At 36.5% G+C, this 27,460-nt stretch overlaps 3 protein-coding genes across 6 annotated transcripts; 1 reads left to right on the top strand and 2 right to left on the bottom strand.

Moving 5' to 3' along the window:
* Window positions 1–696: 696 nt before the first annotated feature.
* Window positions 697–15,326, top strand: LOC121799767 (E3 ubiquitin-protein ligase UPL6-like). Its single transcript, XM_042199231.1, has 26 exons — window positions 697–988; window positions 3,643–3,740; window positions 3,898–4,025; window positions 4,248–4,359; window positions 4,628–4,808; window positions 6,057–6,236; window positions 6,538–6,717; window positions 7,636–7,708; window positions 7,863–7,981; window positions 8,118–8,419; window positions 8,530–8,626; window positions 9,073–9,216; window positions 9,371–9,454; window positions 9,566–9,652; window positions 9,772–9,912; window positions 10,041–10,166; window positions 10,624–10,722; window positions 11,147–11,214; window positions 11,912–11,978; window positions 12,579–12,749; window positions 12,928–13,017; window positions 13,224–13,304; window positions 14,099–14,172; window positions 14,494–14,565; window positions 14,660–14,749; window positions 14,835–15,326. Exons 1-26 carry the CDS (start codon window positions 830–832, stop codon window positions 14,899–14,901), a joined length of 3,090 nt encoding a protein of 1,029 aa, XP_042055165.1. The 5' UTR covers window positions 697–829; the 3' UTR covers window positions 14,902–15,326.
* Window positions 15,296–17,969, bottom strand: LOC121799768 (30S ribosomal protein S1, chloroplastic-like). The gene is made up of 7 exons (XM_042199233.1): window positions 17,526–17,969; window positions 16,953–17,228; window positions 16,685–16,765; window positions 16,082–16,363; window positions 15,894–16,004; window positions 15,701–15,787; window positions 15,296–15,595 (listed from the first exon to the last, which is right to left on the bottom strand). Exons 1-7 carry the CDS (start codon window positions 17,820–17,822, stop codon window positions 15,494–15,496), a joined length of 1,236 nt encoding a protein of 411 aa, XP_042055167.1. The 5' UTR covers window positions 17,823–17,969; the 3' UTR covers window positions 15,296–15,493.
* A 1,265-nt stretch (window positions 17,970–19,234) lies between these two features.
* Window positions 19,235–25,955, bottom strand: LOC121799765 (eukaryotic peptide chain release factor GTP-binding subunit ERF3A-like). Of its 4 annotated transcripts, none has more exons than XM_042199227.1 (20): window positions 25,724–25,955; window positions 25,596–25,637; window positions 25,341–25,412; window positions 25,060–25,134; window positions 24,883–24,945; window positions 24,396–24,488; window positions 23,660–23,771; window positions 23,392–23,437; window positions 23,205–23,276; window positions 22,711–22,773; window positions 22,466–22,620; window positions 22,320–22,384; window positions 22,064–22,214; window positions 21,849–21,954; window positions 21,398–21,533; window positions 21,035–21,099; window positions 20,773–20,937; window positions 20,316–20,388; window positions 20,155–20,227; window positions 19,235–19,687 (listed from the first exon to the last, which is right to left on the bottom strand). In XM_042199227.1, exons 1-19 carry the CDS (start codon window positions 25,755–25,757, stop codon window positions 20,172–20,174), a joined length of 1,644 nt encoding a protein of 547 aa, XP_042055161.1. In that variant the 5' UTR covers window positions 25,758–25,955; the 3' UTR covers window positions 19,235–19,687; window positions 20,155–20,171. The 4 variants fall into 4 exon arrangements, with proteins under 4 accessions (XP_042055161.1, XP_042055163.1, XP_042055162.1 ...); XM_042199229.1 differs by having other exon boundaries at window positions 24,883–24,942; XM_042199228.1 differs by having other exon boundaries at window positions 25,060–25,131.
* Window positions 25,956–27,460: the final 1,505 nt, after the last annotated feature.

Here is a 27,460-nt window from a genome sequence, read left to right as displayed (position 1 = left end):
ATATAGGATGCGATAATGTGTGGAAATTGTGATACTTCATATGATAGTAATATCTTCGTAACATGTTTGATAGAGTAAATTTACATATCCGTAATATATAGTCGTTTATTATTTTATAGTACTATATCTTAAAATTAAATAAAACTTAATATTAATTATATCACATGAGAAGGTGGTATGCAGAATTCCACAAATAAATAGTATTTGCAGGTATTGAAGTTATAAGTGTGTTTAGTACTACTATCAAACAAGATATTAGAGTGTAGTAACTATGTATTATGCTTTAATAACTCATTCCAAATGAGCTCCAATTATTAGTTGAATACAATTAGAGTGTTAGATCAGCCCTACTCTGATTGCAGGCTAATCGGATTGAACTTATAATCGATTAAGAAATTTACAACCTAATATCCTTTTATATTTAATGGGCCATTGAGATCGATCCGGGAATTTCGAGCGGGATTAACATCCTAACTTAGCTCTCTATTTAAACGTACCAGCACTTTTGGGCTTCATTGACATTGGACTAAAAAACTTATTGGGCTCATTAAAATATTAAGAAGCCCATACAGAAAAAGTAGCCCAAATCTAACATTTGATGGGCTTATGAAAAGCAACAATTAAATGCTACAGTTTAAAATTCTACTTTTATATGAAAACAATGTTTATGCATTTGTTACTGTTAAATCACTGTAAACTACGATTTTCTCTATACCTTTCTTCGGACTAGGAGACTTCCGCTTGATTTCTTCATCAACAAGTCTAGCTTGTGCCTTGTGAATTAGGGTTTTGGATTGGTGGCGCCCTGAATTTGGAAGAGGAGGAAAATATGTTTTTCAGCGGTGATCCAACGACGCGGAAACGGGTGGATTTGGGCGGTCGGAGCTCCAAAGAGCGAGACCGACAGAAGCTTCTGGAGCAGACGCGATTGGAGAGGAACAAACGCTTGTGGCTGCGGCAGCAGAATTCGGCTGCTCTGATAATTCAGGTTTTTCTATAATTATTTTATTTTTAATTTAATTTGTGGTGCTGTTTGATTGCTGTGGGCGAGTGAGCTGACTGTTGGTGCAATTGCTACCTTTTTTGGGGAATTGTGTGGGGGAAATGTGGTTTTGCGAGAATTTAGTGATTAATTGCGAGAATTAGAATCTCAGACGATTGAATATGAGGTGTTTCTCTGATGTTTTGCGTTTGAACCATCTGGACTGGAAAATATTGGAATATTAAGGTTTACAAGCGTAGGGGCTGACTTTATGTTTTAGGATTGGTGCAATTCTTCCTTTATGTTTGTCGCAATTGAACTTCACAACTGGAAATCTGGAATAAGGACCGTGATCATGAGAACTTCCTTACTGATTCAATGCATTATTGCTTTCAACAATTTGTAAGCAAAGCAGCCGATTTTGTTATGTTTGATTGTTCATGGATGAGTGAGCTGACTGTTGGTTTTGCATGGGCGAAATGTGACGTTTTGTTTGGCTTTAGGGGTGAGCAAAAAAACCGGAAACCGAATATCCGAACCGAACAAAACTGAAATTTTGAAATTCGGTTCGGTTTTTTCGGTTTTTCGGTTCGGTTCGGTTTTAAAAATAAAAAATTTTGGTTTTTCGGTTCGGTTCGGGCGAAGAAAAAAACCGAAAAACCGAATTATATATATATTCTATTAATTTAATATATTATATTATATATAATATATATATTCTTTTAATATATTCTACTATATAATATATATTATATGTATTATTAATTTTATATTATATATAAATATTCTAGTAGTATATATAAAATAAAATAAAATACACATATATAAATATATATTTATATTATATTTATTTTTTTCAGGTTTTTCAGTTTTTTTTTTTCGGGTTTTTCGGTTTTTTAAGTTCGGTTTTCGGTTTTTTCGGTTTTTCGGGTTCGGTTCGGTTTGGATTTTGAACTAAATTCGGTTTTTTCGGTTTCGGTTCGGTTTTGGCAAAAAACCGAACCGAAACCCGAATGCACACCCCTATTTGGCTTCAGTAATTGATTGCGAGTAATTCCAACTTTCCGAGCTCAAAATATTGAATACGGGGTGCTTATGTGATGTTGAGTTTGTGAGGTAGGATTAATGCAATTATTCCTATATGTTTGACATAAATTCACAACTGGAATTAGGATCACAGCCATGAGAACTTCCTTGCCGTTGATATATTATAGCTTTCAACAATTTATGAGCAAATGCAGCCTTTTTAAGAAAACCAACATTAGGAGCTCTTGTTAGAGGCGATGGTTCTAATTTTCCTTGATTATTCTAGTCTCATTTGAAATTATTTCGAACTGAATATAGTAGAGAGTCTAGTGACACCTCACAAGGAATGATGGATCACCTATTGTGCTTCAGTCTATTCATTGGGAAAGAAGCTAGTATTTTCCTAGGTAAGGTTTATATCGTCCTTGTCATTGTTAGAAATATTTTCCATTATATAGGCAGGCATGTGTTGCGCTTTCATAGTCGAATTTCTCTTTTCCTGAGAGAATCTGACATAAATGTGGTAAAAGGTTTATTTCCTTTAAGTATAAGATGTATGTTTAGTTCCTTGTGAAGGTTCATTTCATTACAAAGTGGTATAATTGTCTCTGTGATGGTTGTACTTGTACGTGACCTAGGGCCTGGGCCAAAATTTAGCTTTTAGTCAGAAGACCCTCTGCTCTTCTAATAGTGCCTGTAAACTATTGCAAATCCCCTTCTCATCAGTGTTGTTAGGGTCGCGGGGCGCATCGGGTCGATGAGGTAAAAATTCGGGTCGCGGGTCGACGAGTCGACTGGGTCGAGAGACCCACAAATCTAGGCTAATTGTTTTGCCTTTTAATATTAAATAAAATAAATATATTGCTCTAATGTTTATAATATATTAAATAATATAAATGTAGACTCAATTCATGTGAATAGAGATAGAGTGGAAAATAGAAATGATCAAAATATCAAAACAATTCATAAGTCATAACACAATAAATAATTGATTCCATTGTCTGAAAATATCAAAACAAAGGAATATATGAAGGGTGGCAGCAAAAGATCTTTGAATTGTTTATTTGTTTAGGAGTGAAGAGGCCGAATTCTAAAGTGTAGAAAGTAGGTTTGAAAAGTTTGATGTGGTGCATGCATATATATAGAGAATTGTGATTCAGAGAGTCAGAAAACAGGTGAGAGATTTGAGAAAATCAGAGATAGCATATGTTTAGGGCGACCCACTCGACCCAGGCGACCCTGTATCTCGATCAACCCACCCATGTTGGGGCGGTGATGGTCTCGACCCAGGCGACCCGAGCGACCCGAACGACATTTTGACAACACTGCTTCTCATCACTCATGCCTGAGTCTTGCTTTTCAAACTAATAGTACTTCAATTATTTCTTGTTAGGCTAATAGTACAACAATAAATTTTATGTCCAGTGTGTGTGATATGTAATTTTAGTGATTTACACCATTAAAATGTTAGTGTAATTTTTATGTCCAGCCTTAACAGGATGTATATTTTACTTGTATCTCTCTTCTCATCTCATGGAGATCAATGTTAGTGTATCCAAATTCTTGTTTGAAATGAGTTCTTGTGACTGTAAAGTCCAAGATTTGTATGGATATTGACTAATTGTTACCCACAGAAATGCTTCAGAGGAAGACAGGTGGTCGAGGGTGAACGTTCCAAAGTCCGTCATAAGTTTTTCCTGAACTATGGGCAGTATTGTCAAGATGTTAACAGGTGCAGAATTATATTAAATCTTTGCCTTGAATGTCTGTCCTGAGTATGAATTCAGTTGTTATTTTCAGTTCAAGTATTATCTATCCGTTAATGTTTCTTGTTCTTCTGTTACATTCATCCTATGTCCGCCTCTTATTTTGCTTATCAATCTTTTCAGGCAATGCTTTGGACCAGATTCAGATTTTATCTACCAGTTTCTTTTCTTCTTTAACCCGATATATGTAGCTGATTTTTCCGCCCTTGTGGAGATATGCCGATTGCTTCTAGAATTTGTTCGTGATAGTGGTGTGTTTTCTTCTTATCCTCACACATCATTCTTGATTGTCTCAGTTGTAAAATTAAATGCTTATTTGCTTGTTTAGTGCCTAGTTTTGGTGTTCGTGCAACTCCTTGTTTTTCATGAATTGTACTGATTTTCAGTTCTGCTTTTTATATTTTGTGGTTGGTTTTGCTATTTTCAGTTAATAGCTTGATTTTGCCTACTTAGTCTGCCTGTTCTTGCTGCAGGTGATGCAGTGAGCCTCTTTGCTGGCATGGATTACTCATCCAAGCGTGCTCTGGTGGAGTACAGGGTTAAAAATTTTGCTTACGCTTGCCTTCGTGCAATCTACGAAAATAGGTTTGTAACTAGGAGTCCTTTTATTCTTTTACACAGCAGTTTGTATCGACTCTTGAACTCTTCCCATTTTGTCAAATATATGAGCGTCCTACATTCTCGTACTTCTGTCTCAAGCATTAATGACGTTAGATTTATATGTAAGTCAACCTGAATAATTACCTAATTGATGAAAATCACATGTTCAAGTCTTTTATGAATCACAAGATGTTGAATCAGGCTATTAGCTTATCTACCTTAATTAATGAGTCTATCCTTTTGGTCTAAATAGGGATCGTTTGAAAGATCAGTTATTTTCCGCACCTGAGAAGTCCAATCAATCAGCGAATGTGTTACTAGATGTTGTTATTTCATTGATTGATCCAAAGCTACCTTGGGCATATAACATAGTATGCTATTTGTCAGATAGAAACATGTTCTCCATGCTCAGAGAAATTTTCCTGCTGGAGAAGGTAATCAGCATGAATTTTTCTGTTATTTAATTGAGTACATGTGGTGTAGGTTTTGCTTTATGTGGTTTATCCTACCTTTCGGTCAATTAATCTTTACAATCACAAGTAATTTGATATCTATTCTTTGTTTTGGTTGTATGCGTGCTTTCTTTTGCAACTTGCAAGCAAATTTTTGTGTAATGTAGAGGTTCGTTGATGAAGGCTGCACATTTGTTTCATACTGTAATGTGGGTTTGGGATTATAAATTTATGGACGAACTTAGAATGTGTTGACCTTTTTTAATAAAATAATTATATATTTTAAGAAGAGTGAGAACTATGCAGTCCTGCACCAACAAACTTTTCATTCCGTCTCCTATTTGTGGAAAATTGTTTACCACTTGAAGAGTAACAAGAGTTCAGAACTGCAGTAAATTGAAAAGTATTCTTGTTTACTCTACAGAAGTATGATCTTTTCGTTATGCAGAATAGGAGCATTTGAGATGTCCCATAAGCTTAATCTCCATGAATTTGTATACAGCCTAGATAAATAATTATATTAATATATCAATATCATGTGTACCCCTTCTTGTTGTCGTAGTAAAATTTAATTTAGGTTCAAAGTTATGTTCAATAATTTCCAAAAAAATATTCTGGACTTTGTTCAGAACTTCATTCTTTTGCATAGATGCAAAGATGTTCCTTATCATTTATTGAACTGAAAAAATCCTTATCTGGGTAGAAATGGGAAATAGTCATTTTATAAGTACTTCGAAATATTTAATTCCTTAAAAGGTAAATATATTAGAAAAAAAGAATTCTTAATTTACATAGTTGGATCGGTATATATCGATGCCAACTTTTGAAAACTATGTCTATAATTCAATTCATGCTTACATGTAAAATTTTTTCAAGTTGAGTCAAAGCTGAATCCCATTATTGTAAATAAAAATTTATAAGTTGGGCCATACTTTGCTAAAGTTCAAAGCTTTCCACTTAGCGGTAGGTAGGTGAACACTGTTATTACATGGAATTGATTAGGATGGCTAAGGAAAACTTAATTTTAGTTGAATTGATTCCTCCAACTTTTATTGTGCTGGCGATGAAACTTATATAAGGGTACGTACATTATGTAGACATGGCTAGGTGCCTGGCATTTTTTTTGACTATTTACTGCATGAATAGTTGGTTACATATACATGTACCATACAGATTTTAAGTCTTGAGTGCATACCAATGAGCAACATTGACAAGCTTTAATTTTTGTAGAAAAAATTTTTGCAAGGCTCTACAGGGACTATCCCTTCATTGGAGAGCCTTCTTGCCCTATTAATTTCCAATGTTGATCAAGCATCTTGTACATGCTCAAGTAGTGATCCTCGAAGGAGCTTCTCATCCCAGATACTTGTGGTTCCTTTTTTGTGGCGGCTGTTCCCACACCTGAAAGAGGTAGTTTCTACCTTCTTTTCCTTTTAGTTTTTATTTTCCGCTAGTACTTCCTCGTCCATCCTAGACGTGATTTACTGAGTTCCATGCAGTGAGTATTTAGGTGAATGTGTTTTAGGGCCAAGTTTAGTGGCTCTCTGGCTCTGGAGACATAAGCCTCTTCCTTTATACTTGTTTTAGCAAAGTAACTTTTAACAGTTGTTTTCACATTGTATATGTTTTTTTATCTATGCAGTTAAATTATTGTTACATTTCTTATGTGTGTTTTTGATGACTATTTGGCTTACTTATCTTACATATCCAGATTTTTGCTGCTCCACATTTGAGTCAACAGTATCTTCATCAAATGGTATCATGTGTGAAAGATCATACCAATGTTCTGCCTGGTGATATATCAAGTGATTTTCCAAGTTATGCTTGCCTTCTAGGAAATCTGTTGGAAGTTGCTGGGGTTGCTATTGCTCAGCATGGTTCATTTTCTTGGGTAAAGTAACTTTCTTTTACTTAATGGATTCCTTCTTCACCTCAATGCTACAAGCTTTAATAGATGTTTTTCAGTACGTAATATTGTCAGCTGCTATTAAGTGTCCGCATTGGATCTCTGAATCTTTCATAACCATTGGTGGCATTGCTGCATTTGTTATGGGAACTCTGTATGCTTTCCTCTGCTCATAAATTATTCTGCAACAAACTTCCACCTGAGTCCTGTCTTTTACCCCTGTTTATTGTATACATAATTCTCAAATGACCCATTCTTATAATGATCACTTGGGGGGAGGTTGTTAGAGAAAAGAAGCAATGGAGATGAATCTGTAGTCGACAGTCAGACAGTGTTTGTGAGGAAAAGTAATAAAAATGTGAAGGCCCTCTTTTCTCATCGGAAAGCCTCGGCTAATGCATTCAATACAATACTTGATAAAACATAAACGCCTCTTCTAATCTTAAGGAGTACTTATAGAAGCAAATGCAACAATTATGAAATAAACATAGCATGATGCCACTTCCTCCATTTTAAAACTGCCACAGTGTTAACTACACCTAGTAACAGTCCCTTAACAGACGGTAACAGCTCCACTTTCTTCAACTCAATAGCCTATGTAACTTTGTTACAGACAGGAGGTTGCATATAAGAGGGGGTGCACATTGTCCTGAACTATTTTATCTTATAAATCACCGATCAACTATTTTGTGTTCTTACCACCACCTTGTAGGTAGGACTTAGGAGCCATACATTTACATCTGCCATAGTTTGGTTGTCATTTTGCTTATAATTCTGTGTCATTACCTTCTTTCTAGCTGATGGAAGTTGATTGCTCTGATATGTTTTTAACCCTATCCCTTATTTCTGGGTTGACTTGCACATGTGGCTCTGAATTCATGGCTTTCGATCTCTATCTGTCAGGCTATAGATTTTGCTACCATTTCAACATACTTAGTCCAAGCACTTCCTCCTCTCCGAACACCAAATCAAGGAGGTACATGTCTGTTCTATGTGCTTGGCAGAGTTGTTGTACCTTTTATATAAGATACTAGTACAGTAGTACTACAGCCATTTTTCTATTTAAGTTACATTTGTTTTTCTTATATAAATGAGCTGGTCCATTATAACATTTTTTCTCCTAAATTCAGATTCTTCCATGAATGAAGATGAAATGCTGGTTGGCGATGAGCTGTCACAAATTACTTTGAATAGGGACCTGGAACAACAGATATTTAATGCTTTAGATTCTCGATTTCTTCTACAATTGGTACGCAAGATGTTTTATCTTGTGTATGATCAGATACAGTAATACTTATTTTTGCTTAAGTTTAGATAACATGTTTACTTTCTGTTTCTCCCTCCATCCCTCGCTCTCACCCTCTTTTTTGTCCTACACTACACAGATTAATGCCTTATTGGGTGCGCTTGTTCCTACAAATTCACGTAAAGGAAGACCTGATGACAAAGAGGTGGCTGCTGTTGATGCGGCTTGTTCTTTTCTGCACGTGACTTTCAACACTTTGCCTCTAGAGCGGATTATGACTGTACTAGCTTATAGGACAGAGCTGGTTCCCATCCTATGGAATTTCATGAAGAGATTGAATGAGAATAATTCATGGTCTTCCTTGTCTGAACGGTCAGCTTATATGCCTGCCAATGCTCCTGGTTGGCTACTGCCTTTAGCAGTTTTCTGCCCTGTCTACAAGTATGCATTAATTTTTGTTGATTCCAAAAATTCTGTAATGCATGATATGCACCCAATTATATTTGGCTTATTATTCAAGTTAAGTTGATAACTTATTGCTTGTGGATTAGGCACATGCTAACGATTGTTGACAATGAGGAGTTTTATGAACAAGAGAAGCCACTGTCGCTGAAGGATATTAGATTGTTAATCATAATCTTGAGACAGGTAAATGCTGTACCATCTATTTTGTTTCGTACAATGCTTCATTTAAGTTTCTAAGTTATCTAGCTTATTAACTCAAACTTCTACATAGTACGTAGGTATATGGACCAGTAATGTCACTTTAGAACTATGTCCTGACTCAATAAATAGTTGTTCTTGCTATATGAGCCATGATACCATGAACGGATACAAACAGATCAGTGAGTGCAGCAACTTCCATACTCTGGTTTTCTGAGCCATAGTAGTTATTAGTTTCGTAGTCCATAGAAAATTTAGTTTCTGCGTATTTGATGATTTTCTGGAGGCTTTTGGAGCCTTAAAAGTACACTAATACCTATAAAGAAAAATAATCACTCAGCAGTCATGAGTCATTTGATTCTATAGTTTGGTGCTTTAATATTCTTATTTCATTTGTTATAAGTTAACTCAATATTCATTCCTTTGTCTAGGCCTTGTGGCAGATTCTTTGGCTTAATCCAGTGGTAACACCCGATTTCTCAAAGTCTGGTGATGGTCCTTCTGCTATGAAGAGGCAGCCCATAGAATTTCTTCAACACAGGGTTTGTGTGGTTGCTTCTGAGCTCATGTCACAGGTACATTAGGTTTCATGCTCAGAGTTTTACAGATTTTAGGAATTTTTTTCTTAAGTACTTGAGTGTCTGTTTGATACTCCATATCTTACTGTTATTGTGCATATGTAATTATATCGTGCTCCATATAGTCATTCTGAACCGATATTGTTTACAGTTGCAAGACTGGAATAACAGACGGGAATTTACCTCCCCTAGTGACTTCAATGCAGATGTTCCCAGTGATTTATTTATGTCTCAGGTAATAGTCTGTCAATGATGTTGGACACAATATTAAAATCATTATGATTTTATTTTTATTGCTACCATCTCCTCCACAACTATTTACTGATATTACGATCAATCATCTCAGGCACTGACAGAGAATACACGGGCGAATGACATTCTTAAACAGGCTCCTTTCTTGGTACCTTTTACAAGCAGAGCTAAAATATTTCATGTAAGTGTTTAAGTTGTGCTATGTTTCCTTTTTAGCTATAATGTAGCGTTGATGGATGTTGATAAATATTGTAGAACTATTTCTGTTTTAATCCACCACTTGATATTGACTTCCTGCAGTCACAGCTAGCAACTATGAAAGAGAGAAATAGTGCTCATTCAATTTTTACCAGAAACAGATTCAAAATAAGAAGAGATCATATATTAGAGGATTCTTTCAGCCAATTAAATGCATTGGCTGAAGATGATCTTCGGGGAGTGGTAAGTCTCTATATCTCTCTGCATGTTGTGCCTGTTTCTCTCTGCAACATATGCTCAACATTATTAACTTGCATGATTTTCTGATCTAATGCCCTTTTCTATTTGATCTTCCTGTTCTTTTCATCCAGATCCGTATAACTTTTGTTAATGAACTTGGAGTTGAGGAGGCTGGTATTGATGGTGGAGGTATTTTCAAAGATTTCATGGAAAACATTACTCGGGCAGCTTTTGATATCCAGTATGGACTGTTTAAGGTTGTGATTTCTTCATGATTGAGAGATTTTTTTCATCTATGTTGCTATTTTTATGTGCTTGTATTCTGTATACGTCAATGTATGAATTTAGCAGCCCAACTTTTGTACTTATGCTATACTAAGGTGCGATTTGACTATTCTCCAAATAATAACACTTATGATCGCCTGAAGTGGCAGTAGTGAATGAGTGATAACCATTAACCAGAAAGTCCTCTGTACCCTATCTGTTTCTTTACATATTTAATCAGAGTTATGCTTATCTTGGCCCTACGAAGATGTAACACATGAAATGTAAATTCTTAAGCTAACCAGTCCGAGAAATTGATGTGCCTTTGCTTGCTTTTATTTTTCCTTATTATTTCTTACATTTCCTCCTTTTTTATATGACATGATCTTGCTTGTATTACATGGTACTTTCTGTTCTCTTATTCCGTATTGAGCTGGCTTGCATGTTCAGGAAACTGCGGATCACCTCCTGTACCCAAATCCTGGATCTGGACTGGTACATGAACAGCATCTTGAGTATTTTCACTTTCTCGGAACTATTCTTGCTAAGGTATTAATGGTTTCATGTCTTAAATTGCTAACATCACACTTAGTATTTCCTGGTTGCTGCTCAATAGTTACATTCTCTATTATATCATGTGAGCTGTGAGATAATTGTTGTGAACAACGTCATGATTTTTGCTCAATTATAAGAGTTGAGTTTGGGAGTTATTTTACACGCTCAAGTTGTGATTCCTAAACTAAAGTTGACTGAGAAATTGATGTTCTTCTGCTTTCTACTTGTCATTGCTTTCTTTCTTCATCAATATTGATGTCTTTTCTTGTTGTCTTTTATTTTATGTAACTTTCTTTTATTTGTGTATGTATTCATTTAGTTACCTAACGCACCTGGCAAAATGCTCATCAGTGTTCCAGTGAGTAGATTTGCTTTCACTTGTGTTTTGGCGATATGCTGATACAAAAATTTGTTGTAGGCAATGTTCGAGGGCATTCTGGTGGATATACCATTTGCAACATTCTTCTTGAGCAAATTGAAGCAAAAGTAAGTTCCTGCTCAATGGCCCTGCTGTAGAATTAGTATATACGCAATATGCTTGTTCTACATACTTGTTAGCTATGCTTTAGTTCTAATTGATGTGGAGTCATGAGTCATGAATGTATGAAAGGACAATTTCCCTGGAAAGAAATCCAAAAATATAGGGAAGTAGGGCATTTGTGATCGAAGGTTGAACCTTCTAAATATGTAGCATTTGGATGTTCCCTTTTTATAAATCCTGTTAAAGCACTTTGCTGTCAGATATCCTTCAGTATTTTTACTCTTCAGTTGCTTTATTGTTAGGCTCTAAATCTCTGTTCGAATGTTTTAGCAGTAGGTTTAAAGCTTACTATCCGTACTGAGGTTGTAACTTTTATTAGCTTGAGGGTGTGCATGTCTTTGATATAAAAGGGTATGTATTTAATTGCAAACATGTGGTTCTTAGATCTGGGCTAATAATTGTCTTCTGCTGTCATGAGATGAGAAATACTGGCTTTATTGGGGCCCATTAACAGCAACTATATTTCCCTGCACCTTCATAGCACAATTTTGGTAGCTTAATAGTGACTGCTAACATCTTGTTGCAAAATTTTCATATTCCACTCTTAAAATGTGGATTCATAGTCTCTGAACTTTTTATCAGGAAAATTATTCTTTGGAGTGTGGTTCAATATATTGAGTAGCTTATTTTTTCACTGCTCAGGTATAACTACCTAAATGACTTGCCTTCCTTGGATCCAGAATTGTATCGCCACTTGATTTTCCTGAAGGTAATTTCCTTAACACCTCCTTTACTAATAAATATCATGATATATTACCTCATGCATTTCTAGTACCAATGAGTTCACATGCTCTTTCTCCTCCAAAAACATACCCTATCTTTTGTACCTATTAGTTCAAGTAAATACTCTTTAAAAATTAAAATTATGCTGCTATCCTATCCCCATCAAGTCTTAGACAACAGGGAAAAGATGTAATCATCTGATCTTTGAAGACTTTGCCTGAATGATAGTTGCACTATTTGAGCGGGAACTGATCATAAAGCTTGGAAGATTTGCAAAATGGTTATTGTATATAAACTGACTCCAAATATGACGAGGGGTAGCGGAAATTGTATTAAGAGATGCTAAAGTAGAGGTAGATTATAGGCTTCCATCGGCCTCTACTATATGCTTCTTGTCCTTCAGCTGCTTTTACAAATAATGGAACTTAAAATCACATTATAAGAAAAAATCTCTTGTAATGCACAAAATCCCTGGTGATGGATATGCAAGGACGTATCCCCTAAGCTTCTACAAGTGTAGTGTTTTGTATCAAATTCAGTCTTATTTATGTTTTTCTATAATTTCATGTTTTATGATGACTTGCAGAACTATGGGGGTGACAATACGCAGTTAGAATTGTACTTTGTAATCGATAACAATGAATATGGTGAGCAAACAGAAGAAGAGCTGCTTCCAGAAGGAAAAAGCAAACGAGTAACGAATGAGAATGTCATTACTTTCATTCATCTAGTAGCCAACCATCGGTTGAACTTTCAGGTAGATGCTTCTTGGTTTTGGTCTGTAGCTAATTACTTATATCCATGTCAAGCCATCCAAAAGTAAAAGGGGAAATTACTAAATATTTAAATCTTACATACCTTCCAGAATAATAAGATAAAATTGTTTAAAGCTCGTCTTGATATCAATTGCTTCCATTCTTGGGACTGTTGTGCAGATACGTCAACAAAGTTCACATTTTTTGAGAGGATTCCAACAGTTAATACCAAAAGAGTGGATCGACATATTTAATGAGCATGAACTTCAGGTAAACTGAGTTTATGTATTGCTTAGTTTGACAATAGGGTGGGTTGTTCCGTATTCATCGGAAAATTGTTTAGCTTTGGTTTAATTTGTTTCTTGCTGATTTTCAATGCTAGAGAAAAAAATGTATTTGTCATTGGTCACAATATTATTCAGTAGGATATTTCATCATAGCTTCCCCTAAATGCTTGTTTGTTGTTGTTGTTGTAGCTTCTAATATCTGGTTCAGTAGATGGATTCCATGTGGAAGATCTTCGAGCTCACACTAATTACACTGGAGGCTATCACGAGGTAAGATTTTCTGGTTCCACTTCAACTATTTTGATTCTCTCATGGTGTTTACCTTGTCATTCAATTCTGCATGATTCTCTCATTGTGTTTACCTTGTCATTCAATTCTGCAAACAGCACATGAAAACCTCCAGTTCTTATTTTGTCTTCTTGAGTGTTGAGTTTACGCAAAGAATGTTGGTAGTTATTGCTCCCCCTGTCACAGAAAATGATGCACACTTTTCCCTTTTGGGATGTCCCACAAAATGGTGCACACTTCTTAACTTTCATTTTCTTGACACCTTTCCTTCATACTTTACCCTCATTTTGCATACCTATTTACCAAAAAAAAAACAAACATGGCCCACCATTATCTAGATTAACTAACATAAAAAAACAAAAAAGTGAGACCATTTTTCCACTCACAAAACACACTAAGGTGAACTATTTTGTGGGATGGAGTGAGTATTGTTTTCTTTGAGATTTGTGTTCTTCAATTTGAGTTTTACTCATGTTTGTTGTTGTGTTCATAGGAATAGTAACTACTGTTCTCCCAAATCTTGCTTTATTCCTATATTTCCTCTTTTAACAACCTATTTCATCTACTACACCTGCTTCATCTACTACACCTGCTTCATCTACAGATATACACTCACATACACACTTTGTAAAGTAGTTCCCGAATATGCTCTGCTCTATTCCCATTCCTAATGGGTGAATTCACTCCAAATATTAGTGTTTGTGTCTGCTGGCCTTTATATTTGTTCGTTGTCTGTTTAACTTTCTAACTACGTACTTCAAAATTATTATTGTCAGGACCACTATGTTATCGAAATGTTCTGGGAAGTGATTCAGAACCTTAGCTTGGAAAATCGGAGAAAACTTTTGAAGTAAGTCTTTCACCTGATCCAGTTTAGAAGAATTATCTAACGTTTGCTATTCTGTGAAGTCGAATGTAATTTTATGCTGTTAGTTTATATGAGAATGCATAATCCTGGTAATGAGAACATTTCTTCACATTTTGTACAAAATGTGAAGAAATGTTCTCCTGTGATTCTTATTTAAGTTTCTATGTTAAATATCGAACTTTAATGGTTGAAATTTGACTACTGCAAGTTGTGGTGAATTCCATTGGTCAGTGACCATGTAATTATACTTGCTGCATCCATGTTGTGGTATTAGTAACACTTTCTCTTCATCTATGCTCTCAGATTTGCAACCGGATGTTCTCGTGGGCCTTTGCTTGGATTTAAATACTTGGAACCTACATTTTGCATACAGAGGTGGCACCATAATACATTTTTCCTTTAATTAGTCCATCTTTTTATGTGCAATTTTCTTATACATATGCATATGTTCCCCTCTTTTCTCCAACAGGACTGCTGGTAATGCATCTGAGGAGGCTCTCGACCGGTTGCCAACTTCTGCTACTTGCATGAATCTTCTCAAACTTCCTCCATATAGAAGGTTTGTATAAGTTCAGCCGCCTCTCTGCTAAGATGTTATTGCTAATGACAAGGGGTCTTGTTTAATGGTTATTTTGTTTGTTCAGCAAAGAGCAAATGGAGCAGAAACTAATCTATGCTATAAACTCTGATGCTGGTTTCGACTTGAGTTGAACGAGGCTGATTACCATCCAGCAAAAAGATTGCTTTCAAGCTTTCCTAACAAGTTCTCAACTCACTGTAAACTGTCCAACAGAAGAGACAGTTTTCCGTGGAGACAGCCACACAACTCCGACTCAAGGTAATGAGTCATGCTCTGCTACAACAACAGTCTTATAGAGTTCAACCACACGCGTTTGCAGGTGGGGATTGATTGCAAGTTTAGCGAGACGTTGTAGATAACTGTATGAATATGGTTGGGGGAGCATCAGTTGTGTATATTTTGGGTATTGCAGCAGGGCATGCGCAAGTGGTCCTGTTTGTAAACTGTTTTCATTGTAATTAATTTCAATTTGATATCTATCAACACAGTAGATGCAACCATATTATTATATGCAAACATGAACAATTTGTTCAATACCAGCAGATGCTTTATTGAATTTTGCCAAATCGTTGAATAAAGATAAAGTTGAAACAACATTGCAATTTAGAAGGTGATGGGTACGAGCAGCAATGGTAGATCGATTTACATATATTTGAAAGGTTAAAAACCCTTAAATGAATCATAGGAAGTAGAAGAAAACAAATAAGATGAGGTCGTCGTTCTTTAATCTAACGCTGGGGGGGTGTTGCTTAAGTCCATACCGTCTTCTGGCAGCTCTGAAGTCAGAGGTCCTAAGATCCCTTCAGAGCTCAGAGACAATCCGCTCTGGAGAGAGAGAGAGAGAGATTAGCTTAAATATGAGACATCGACTATTAAGGAAGGATACCGAACCCATCCCATGTCCCAAACCCGAGGAAGAATGCCCATTACCTCAGGTTGGAATCTTAGCATATCAGCACGAGCCATGGCTTCTGCTTGTGCTATTCGTTGCCTGAAAGTCTGAGCCATCTCTTCGGCCTGTCAGCACAAACCACAATACTCATGCACACATCAATAGTATCCAAGGCAAAACATTAAGCTTATAGCATATATTTTGCAGGGGAAGAAACTATGCGAATCTGACCTTTTCAAAAACCAGCTTGGGGTTGCGAATCATGTCACCAGGAGTAGGCTCCAACTTCTTAGTAGATAAGCTCACGCGACCTCTCTCCCGGTCATGGCTAAGAATCATAACCTACAAAGAAAGATGCGAGAGTTGAATATGAAACCCTTGGGACTATGTTGCAGGGACATAAAAATGGCGATATGCACCTTCAAAGAGTCACCAGGCTGAAGAACGGTTGCTATATCTGAGACACGATCGTGACTGATTTGGCTGACATGCAAAAGGCCGTTAATTCCCCCAATGTCAATGAAGGCACCATAAGGTTTCAAGCTCTGAACAGTGCCGACTACTACAGAACCAATTCCAAGCTGTGCCTGGCTATCGGCCATGGCCTTGCGGTTACTGAGGACTAGCCTCGACTGTTCCTCATCAACCTCCACAAACTTAAGAGGAAGTTCTTTTTCTAGAAGATCCTCTGCAACCGATTTCTGATGCAATATCAAGAAACGTTAGATAACTCATCTATGTCGGAGTTATATGAACAAAAACAACTTAAATTGTGTATTCTTATCGTGTTATGTTTACTTATCTTCCCTACCAAACATGCACTAACTATGCATAACGTAAACTGAAGTAATACTTGTGTGATCATTACTTAAAAAATAATAAACATGGGACATCAAAATGAGATGATCAGATGAAAATATTTACGGTTCATCACTATCCTCTAAATCCTTGTCAATGCCAAGCAACCAAATAACAACATTTGACCATGATAAAGAATCATGAGGATGGAAGAGAATTTTAACTGTTGAGATTTGTGAAAATGGAACAAAACCACGAAGACCCTCCACCAGTGCCACGATACCACCTTTGTTAGCACCAACTACCTGTTCATTGAAGCCCAAATAAAGAAGGTGAGTGAAATGATGTCCTAACTTTTTTTGTTGGAAGTAAGAGCAGATTATAGCAGGCTATCAGAAAATGACAGCAAATGGATTATGTATATGTTGAGTTATAAGATTAACAGAAACACCACAGCAAACTGTAATTGGCAGAATTGTAAAAATTACTTACCTTACCCTTCACAACAACATCTTCAGCTTGAAGCTGTCTGCACCGTTCCCACGCAAGATCATACTGAATCGAACGAAGACTCAATATCAAGCTATCATCAGCCTCGTTCTCTCCAATAATCACAAATTCTTCAACTACACCAGCAACAATGCCGGCCTCTTCTAAGTGTTTGATATTATAGATGGATGCCTCTCTTAGAGGCAAGTATGCTGATGACTTTGCAGTTATGTCTACCAATGCTCCATTTGAGTCCGTATTGTAAACCTTTCCTTTTACCTGAAAATCCAAACCCAAAATCAAGCCAGATGGATCAACCTCTCTCTCTCATACAAACAAACTCAGAAAGACGAAATTAGATTGCTATACGTAAAACTTATGGTTATCAGTATAACAACTGAGGGCTAGCAAATCATGATGACAAAAAAACAAATGTATCGAGTTCCTATTCGAAATTAAAATGCTAACTAGGTTACCTCAATCCTATAAACTTCAAACATGACGGAAACGGTCAATTGAGTAGCTACCACAAACACAGAATCCACAAATTGAACAGAGAAGGTACAGAATTGAGACCTTGGCGCCAATTTCTGAGGTGAAATCGTATTTCTCCAGGGCTTCATTGAAGTCTTCGACGGTGAAGGAGACGCCTTCCATGGGCGCGGTGCGGCAGCGCTCGTAGGCGTCCTCGAACATCTCCTTCAACTTCATTCTCTCTCTCGTCTGGGCGTTAGCAATGACTGAAGCCGCTGTAATCACGCTTCTCCTCCGCGGAAGCACCGACTTCGCGTTGGATAAGAATTTGCTATTCTTCCTACCTGCTGAAAACGGCGGGCACTTCAGCCCGCCAATTTGCTGCGCCAAAGATGCCATTCCTCTCGCGGCGCTCAAATTCGATTGCTCGTGATGAGGAGAAGCGGAGAATTCTCGACTGTGTGTGTGTGTGAGAAAATTGAAATGTAATTTCTGGATTATGAAATGCTAAGGTGAGATAAGGTGAGGAAGGAGGAGGAGAGGGTGTGGGGGGGGGGGCACTGTTGTTCTGGGCATTGAAATTAAACGGATTCTTATAATGGGCCGGGTATGAGCTTGGCCCATGTAGATATATCTGGCCCATTTGAATGCTTGATAGGGATAACAAGATTTGAATGGATTAGAAGTATTTAAATGAATGAAATAGCACCAGCATTATTGTTTAGTCGGATCATTAGATGTTACCATTTTATTGTTAACTACCCACGGTTGACTATTTAGATCTCTATCTCTTGAAAAAAATTTCATTTATCGTTCTTCTTTGATCCATTTGTTACTCAAAAATGAAATAAAATGTATATTCTTATCATATTTTGTCTTATCTATCTTCTCTACTAACAATCCCGTTTACATAATTTATCAACCGCAAGGGTGAAATGGCCAAATCCTAGTAATTATATAAGCCGTTTACGTGATTTATCAACTAAAAGGGTGAAATGGTCAAATCTAGTGATGATAATAAGTAGTCAATCAGGTTATCTATATACTCAATTATTATACTCCATGTATTTTATTAAACTCATAATTGTTTTGCCATTGAAATAAATTAAAAGGGCTCATATTCCTATACCCACCCCATTAAGTATGCTTCGAATGCACATCTTAATCTTTCTAGAAAAACAAACCTCACCTATGTATTTTAAAGAAGAATCCATCTTAAACTAGGAAGTTCTCAATCAAGAACATCCTAATCTTAATACACTAATAAATCATTTACACTAAACTCAAACTTATTTTAATATATGACACATTAAATATTGAATTTACCCAACTATTTACACTAAACTCAAACCTATTTATTTTATTCCAACTATTTTTACTAAAACTCAAACATAAAATCATATTTTCTAATCGAGTCATTATATTTGAGTCATTTTTTTCATTTTTGAAAACTCTTTCATAATTGAATCATTTCCTATATGTCTATAATTAACTAATTTTCCAGTTCCTACTTCATTTTTTCTCTTATTAAAAAATACTTTATTCACTTTTTTACTTTATTCTTTTTACTTATTCATCTCTCTCAATTTAACAACATAAAGATTTTTTTCTTAATCTCCACACAAAAAAAGTAACACCACAACTATTACGCAACAAGGAAGAACCTCCTTTACTGATAGAAATTGAAAAAATGAATTGAAACTTCTTTTGTTCCAAACCTAAAGACAGAATTGGCTCTAGAGTACCATTAAGTATTATTGAAGCTAATTGCTTACTCAAATTTTGATTTCATTGTACCATTAGAGATAGTCTAAGAAACAAATTTGCAAGTAATATACATTGGTATCAAAACTAACAAATCAACATAATACTAATACAAGAGTTTTTCAATATTCCAACCTCAACTCAAAAGCCATAGCCATCTGGAGCCAATTTTGAGCAAAACCCAAAAGAGGCTTATAAGTATAATAAATGAAAGTGAATTGTTTAGAAAACACGGAGTAAGTACATAATAAATATCACATAAAATGTATATATCGAAACAGTCTACGAAGAGGACTCTAGGATAAATAAGAAGTGCACAAACTTACAACTGAGCCACATCTCACATACTCTCTCAACCAAATTAATGACAAACCACCGAATAGAGCAACCAACCAGACGATCTCATTCTAATCACCCTCAAATTCATTTGAAGGAAACGATGCTACAACCAGGTGCCCTAGTGTTGCCTCTTTTCACCAGAAAGCTCAGAAATCAGCCACCTAACCAGAAAAAATATATATAGAGTTATGTTTTGCAAACTATTATGATACTCCCTCCATCCCCTAAAAATAGAAACATTTGAAACGGCACAAGTTTAATATAAATTTGGTAAAGTAAGAGAGAAAGAAAAGTGTTTAGGGGAAAATGAGTCCCGCCTCATTAGAGAGAAAGAAGTTTCCTACAATAGAACGTTTCTAATTTTTAGGGGACAGAAGGAGTTTATTTTTATGCACGCCAAGATTACGTATCTAAGCAAGACTGCAAGAGTGACACCACAGCTCATGAGTATCCAATCATAACCTATCAAGAATGTCCCAAGCAGACACTTTCATGGTTCAAAATATGAACAGTTGTTGACAACATAAGGCGTTGGAGTTGCAAGCCCCAAACTATCTAACTTCCATATAATACGACAAACATGAAGCTGTAGTGTAATATGATATTAAACAAGGTGAAAAATACCCACCTCTCAAGACAAAATTGTTAGGCGCTCTCACTTGTAGTCAGCCCAGTTACTTTTCCCACAGCAACTGTTTTCCCTGTTGAAAAATGTACAGTGGTTACTTTATAATATTCTTGGAGGAACAGTTCCAATCCAGTAGAAGCAGTACATAATGCCACACTAACCTTCAGTGCGGAGAGTAAACCGCCCAAGCTGTGGAAAGTCAGAGTACTTCTCCATGCAAATCATATTGTTCACCTATGGAGAGAATGATACAAAAGCAGATTTTAGTATTGAAGACACAGATGTCATCCATAAAGCTAAAACAAAAATATAGTATTATTGAATACACAGATGTCCTCAAAATACAGATGCATATGAAAATTACTGACCAAAACCAGTCAGTTACAGACTCTTCAATAGCATCAATAATACAGTAACTCAGGTTTCGTTTGGGAAAAGGACAAAATCTAGGGACAGCAGTAGCAAATTTGAAGGGAGTTTTACTCAAGATGCGCGTATTTTATAGTCACTAGACTCACTAAAGATGATGAGTTAATATAAATTCTATATTGTGAGAATGCAGTTTATGCCAGAAAAGGACACATGGATTAAATATGACCCGAGCTACAAATGTAATACCTGAACGCGGCATTCCACAACAGCACCTTTTTTAACAAAAAGTGGTTTCTTTTTCAAACGTTTTCTGGTTTTTGGATCAATTTGCTGTGTCAACTCAACAATCTCACATTCTTCCACAACAGAATGGATGTGTAGAACAGCCTTGTAACCAGCACAAAAAATTGCCTGAGGATGGAAGGGACAACAAGTACAGTTAACAACAAAGATCATGAAAACAAAAACAGAAATAAGAGAAACGAATGAATAAAAATGTAAGTTGTACATTGTCAAGTAACTCCAAAATCGACAGTTGGGCAAGAAACTCCGATACAGCAGCTACTGGTCTTGCTGCAAAAGTGTAAAATGTTTTTAGTATAACCTAAGCACTGATCACCACCAAACTTCAGTGCTTTAATTAATCAATACAATTGAATTCTTGTAAATGTGCTAATTGCATTCAATCATGAAATTCATATCCACATAAACATTTCTTCACAGTAGAATAAGCTTGCCGCAGGTCAGAATTGAATGTCTTAACCAATCAAAATTAGATTAGGATATTGATGCTTGGTGAAGAAAAAGAACACCTAATATAAACAAGACTGGAAAGGAAGAGAATGACAGAAAGCTAGACCAAGAAACTCACCAACGCTACTTAAAACAAAACCCCCGATAATATCCTCCTCTTCAATCCCCGACAACCTGACACGCAAGTTTTCACCAGGTCCAGCACGCCTCACTCTATTTTCATCACAGAATATGGCAAGAACTTTAACTTGTACCTGGAGGGATATATTATAATGTCAGCTAATAGCTACAAACTAAAGAAAATATCATACTCCCTCCATACACAAATAGTACGCAGCATTTCAAGAAAAGGATTGGTAGGGTATAACTATGGGTCCCACTGTGTAGAAAAAGTTTGGTTTAAGATGTTTGTAATGTCAAAATATAAATAGAGTGTGGGATCATGTCCGGAAAAGGAAACTTTCATACTTCTCGTGGACACCGGGCGCAGCAAATGTTGCGTACTTCTTGTGGGTGGATGGAGTATATCAGATGTATCAAAACATGAAGATATGCATTTGAAAAGGTACCTTATTAGGCATGACTACCATAGTGTCGCCATCACGGACAGTTCCAGATTCTATTTTCCCCATGACAACAGTTCCCATGTCCTTAAATTTGTCGATAATAGGCATTCTGCCAAAGAAGAAAGCTTATATAAACAAAAGTACCAGTTCAACTAGATTTAAAGGTCAAGTCATGTGCATTAAGAAAGTCAGTGGAGAGTAAAAAAACTCCTTTTCACCTGAAAGGGCCTTGGGGATCACGTGGTGGAATTTCAATAGCATCAAGAGCTTCAAAAAGGCATGTACCATTCCACCATGGACATATATCTTTGCCCATTCTACTCTTCATATTTGTGCCCATAAGACCAGATATTGGGAGAAACTGAACATCTGCAAAATTATATATTTTACCCAAACAGAAGTAAATTAAGTGAAGAAACAAAAACTGCAACTGAGAAGCAAACTTAAAACAACAAACTTTCAAAGGTAAATTACCTTTTTTCACATTATAACCCGAGGATTTCAAAAATTGAGACATTTTTGACTCAATCTCATCAAATCTGAAAGATAAAATACATAAGAAAGTTAGATACAAGAATAATATCTGACAAACAAGAGAATCATCAAAACCACTAAATCACCTCTCTTTTGACCACTTCACAGTAGGCTCGTCCATTTTGTTGACGACGACAAGAAGCTTAGAAACTCCCAAGGTTTTTGCTAGTTGGACATGTTCACGTGTCTGTCCACCTCTCTCATAACCAGTTTCAAATTCTCCCTTTCGAGCTGAAATCACCTAGTATGAGACGACATGTATCAGTAATAGAGACTACACAGAATCACAAATACCATCAAGTATAACAACAAATTATGAAGCACTACTTACTAGTACACCTATATCTGCTTGAGATGCTCCACTGATCATGTTAGGAACATAGCTTTTGTGTCCCTGGAAATCAAAAGTTAAAAGACCTCTTGCTGAGGCAGCAGAATACCAGAAACAAAGGGCTGCCATCCAAATAGATCCTATAGCTAATGATGTACTTCCAAGAAAAACAAAACATTATACAATGTTGCTGTACTTTGGAATAATGAATGAAATGGAGAAATAGTTTCACATAAGTTGGCGGTAAAAAATTAAGATATTTCATCAAAACCCATTTGAACAGTATGCATAATTCCAACTTGTTCACTGATATATATGTATCACTATGCAATATCAACATAAAAAGGTCCTGTTTCTGAACATATATCAATTTCAAATGATAGGTAACCGCCAAAGAGATGTAACATAGATGATTGATCATTGTTGTGTCAATATCATCTAAATATTTCACATTTTTTAAGAAAAGAGTAATAATATGAGACTTTAGGAGTTACCGGGGCATCCAATATTGTAAACCTTGTGGTTTCAGTCTCAAAGTGAGCTCTTCCGACTTCAACAGTTTTCCCCTATATATTGAGAAAAAAATTCATGCATGTGCTCAGCAGATGAGTTATTTTAAGAAACACATGGCTGCAGGGGTAAGTGGTATAAGCTAAAACAGCCTAAACCACAGATACATACCTTAACCCTCTCTTCTTCATTTGTGTCCATGATATAAGCCATATACCTGATATGTTTATAACAAAATGCTTAGTAGCGAACGACCAAACAAGTTATGATTTTTGAGTGAACCCATCAACGTCCATGAGCAAAAATGGTAACACAAACAATACACATGCATTTTTTTATCAAAAGGATTCACGGGTGACATCTCTCCGCATGAAAACAAAATGCAAGCATACATGTGAGCAATGCACTGGTTTGAATTGATTCAACTAAAGTTACTTACCAACTCTCCCTACTTTTGTCCTTAGCTTCTTTCTCATACTTTTGTATTGTGCGTTCATCAACCTGCCCACTAAGATAAAGAATTTGCCCTCCAATCGTGGACTTCCCAGCATCTGCAGAAAAAATAGGACTTCTAATTAGATACTGCCACATGATATCTACAGTGACTACATGAACTTTCATGATATCTACAGTGACTACATGAACTTTCATATTCGGATTCTTCATCCTTAACTAATTTAATATTCCATCTGTCCCATTAATAATGAAACTTTTTCCTTTTGGGTTGTCCCATTGAAATGAAACGTTTCCTAAAATGGAAACATCGTATCTACTTTTTCCTCTCACTTACTTTACCCTCTCTTCATTAACACACAAAAAAAATCTCATGTCAGAAACCAAATGTTTCATATCTATTGGGACAGAGGGAGTATTTTATTTTTTGTAGCAGTTCCTCAACCTAGGAAAAGTGGAAAACAAGCATCCAGTTTTCCCATATAACACAATACTGATATAGCTCATAAGAAACGAAAGTTAAAAATAATTAACATATAATGAATAATCTCTTATGAAGATCAGTGGAAACCAATGGAGAACTCTTTATCATAGAATGATAACCAAAAAGACCGCAGAGTTTACAGAACTGACAGGACAATCCAATTACTTTAGGGAGTATTAGAGTGTGCGTGAGTTGGCCAAGCAATAGAGAGGTAATGCTTTTAAGGAAATTCTCTTACCAACATGACCAATGAATACAACATTCAAGTGTCTCTTTGTCTGCTCATCCCCATCCTCGACATCATCTGAAGGAATGCTTTCCTTCTCTTTGCCTGGATAAAAGAAAAGAAAATGGAAAAACAAATCCATAAACAAAAGCATTATGAAAGAAAACAAAACCAGTAACATGTTCGCGAGGACTGAGGAGATTAATTCGTATTATATTGGCAGTACACGACTTTTATGAGGTAGGTGGGATAAAAACATAAATTAGTGGAATACAGAAATACATTACAACATGCTATAGCTTACGAATTATCAAAAAACTACCATGGTAAGAGTCTTAATTCGACATAGGCTGAACCCAAGAGCTGTAGAAAATAATCCAATGTGCCAAAAAAATGCTCTTACAGAATCTTTAGGAGATGCAAGTTAATCAGACAGGCACCGTGAACATAACTTATGAAGCCAGAATCCAACAAATTATATACTAGTAGGTCCACCTACCTCCATCTGTTTTATCATGTGTATCATGCTTCCCATCTTCTGATGTAGCCATCACAGCATCTTCTGCAGCAATCAACAAAAATTAAGCAACATAAAGCGAGAGATAGTAAGGCACCAACAAGATTGATATAAATCAAACTACCCTAGGACCACATGGTGCTACTTGTTAATCCATACCTACATCTGTCTTTCCATGATTTACAGCTGTATCAGGCTTCCCGGCTTCTGTATTAGCCATCACAGTATCCTCTGCTAGCAATCACCAACGAACCCCGATAGAGAAAAAAAAAGTAAAATCAAGTTACACACAAAAATTTGCATACCACAACCACTTGCAAAATACAGTATCAAAGAAGGTTGTTATTAAGCTACATATATTTATAATAATAGATTCGTTAGCAAGCAACAACAAGTGCAAATAACTCATTAATTTTAACAGTAGTCTTCACAGTATCTACCTCCGCTGGTATCCGGATTTACAATTATATCATGCTTCCAGTCTTCTGTGTTAGCCATCACAGTATCCTCAGCTATCATTCAACCAGAATTCACAAAAAAAAAAACAGCCGGCATCATGAGTGTTACATTTACAAATTAATAACAGCAACAAGAACAGTTCTTCATACGCATCGTAACACAAGTTACAGAAATTGAATATCACAGACAGATCAGATTCTAGAAGAACTATCCAGAAAGGGGGGGAAGTAACATACCAGCTGAATCGAGTTGCAGAGCCTTGATATCATCCGCGATATCTACAAAATACACAAATCAATAAGCAGAAGAAAAAAAAAGAACGAAGCGTGATACGAAATCGCAGTAATTGGATAAGCTATCGGACCCTGCGTCGGATGTGTGGTGGCCGCTTCCGACATGGCTGGCGGAAAAGTGATACCAAATCGCAGTAAGTTCAAAACTAGGAAAAAAGTGAACCAAATTCGATTGACTAGAAACAGAAGGCGGCGGAAGGGAGATTTTTTGGGGTGGGGCGGTGGAGGTGTTGATGATGATCCAGAAAGGAGTAAACTAGTTCGTGATTTGGGTAAGGGGGTGGGGAGGGGTAGCGGGTAGGGTTTCTGAGGCCCAAATTTGAGGTTAAATGGTTGCCTTAGTGGGCTTTATACTTTTTTTAATTAGTGAGGCCCAAATAATTATAATTATTATTATAATATTATATATATATATATATATATATATGTTTATGATTATATAATATAAAGTGATAAATTAAGAAAATCCTAATCTAATTATTTAAATTATCATTATAATAATAAATAAAATAATATATTATTATACTTATTTTAATTAATAATTTATTAAGTGAATCTTAATTTTATAATTTTAAGATTATTATTACATCAAATATGAATCTTTGGAATATGATTCCTAACAACCTTACTTTCCTAACAACCAAACATGATCGTAGACTCGTAGATATAATTGAATAGAGAGTAAAGTATATGAGAGACTAGAGTAATATTCCCCTTGTCTATGATTAAATGTCTTATACTCCCTCCGTCCCTAATGAATATGCGTTTTGGTTACGACATGAGTTTTAATGCAAAATTGTTATATATACCCAGAGTGGCAATTAAATGCTCATGCATAGTCTCTGTCGGCAAGAGTGTTTATTGGATGCTCATTCGCTAACCCCTTGCTCAATGAACCACAAGAAATGTTGCTCGATCAGGTTCGTTCTATATGTGGCCTCATCCATTTTTATGCACGATGCCATGCGTTTTTTTTTTTTTAATTCGAAATTTGTTTATTTAAATCTCGACTGTCATTCTATTTTTCATACGAACATTTCTCACATCTCTCATTTCTCTCATCTCTCACGTTTCTCCATCTCTCACAAACCAAAATGAACCACGGTGGGGCCCGTTTAGAATGTCTCGTTACCTTTTTCTCAGCATTGTCCAGACGTTACAGTCAAGCGATGAATACTTCCAGTATCGGGAAGATGGCATCGGCATACCCGGACTTACGCCGTTGCAAATGTGCACAGTTGCACTCCGTCAGTTGGCCTACGGCACCAGCGCTGACATGTTCGACGAGTACCTCCATGTCGGGGATACAACAGGCCGCGAGTGCCTGAAGAGATTTTGTAGGGGAGTTGTGGAGGCCTATAGCGACACATATTTGCGAAAGCCGACAGCTGTAGATTGTCAGGGCCTAATGAGAATGCACGAGACGACGCACGACTTTCCTGGGATGCTAGGGAGCATCGACTGTATGCACAGGGCGTGGAAGAATTGTCCGACGGCGTGGAGAGGCCAATTCACTAGTGGATACAAAGGCAGCCACCCGACGATGATCCTCGAAGCCGTCGCTGACCATCGGCTCTGGATCTGGCATGCTTACTTCGGTGTAGCCAGGTCGAACAACGACATCAACGTCCTCAACTCATCCACCATCTTCACCGAGCAATGCAACGGCAACGGCCCAACCATCGAGTTCACCGCCAACAAGTGCCAATACCACATGGGGTACTACTTGGCCGATGGCATATACCCAAGGTGGCCTGTTTTTTTGAAAACGATCAGCTGCCCAATTGGTGAGAAGAGAGTTTTATTTG

This window comes from Salvia splendens, chromosome 4 (assembly GCF_004379255.2).
Source record: "Salvia splendens isolate huo1 chromosome 4, SspV2, whole genome shotgun sequence".
In the NCBI taxonomy this organism is placed as follows: Eukaryota; Viridiplantae; Streptophyta; class Magnoliopsida; order Lamiales; family Lamiaceae; genus Salvia; species Salvia splendens.
The sequence above is the reverse complement of the archived record's forward strand: the minus strand, read 5'-3'. Positions and strand labels throughout refer to the sequence as shown.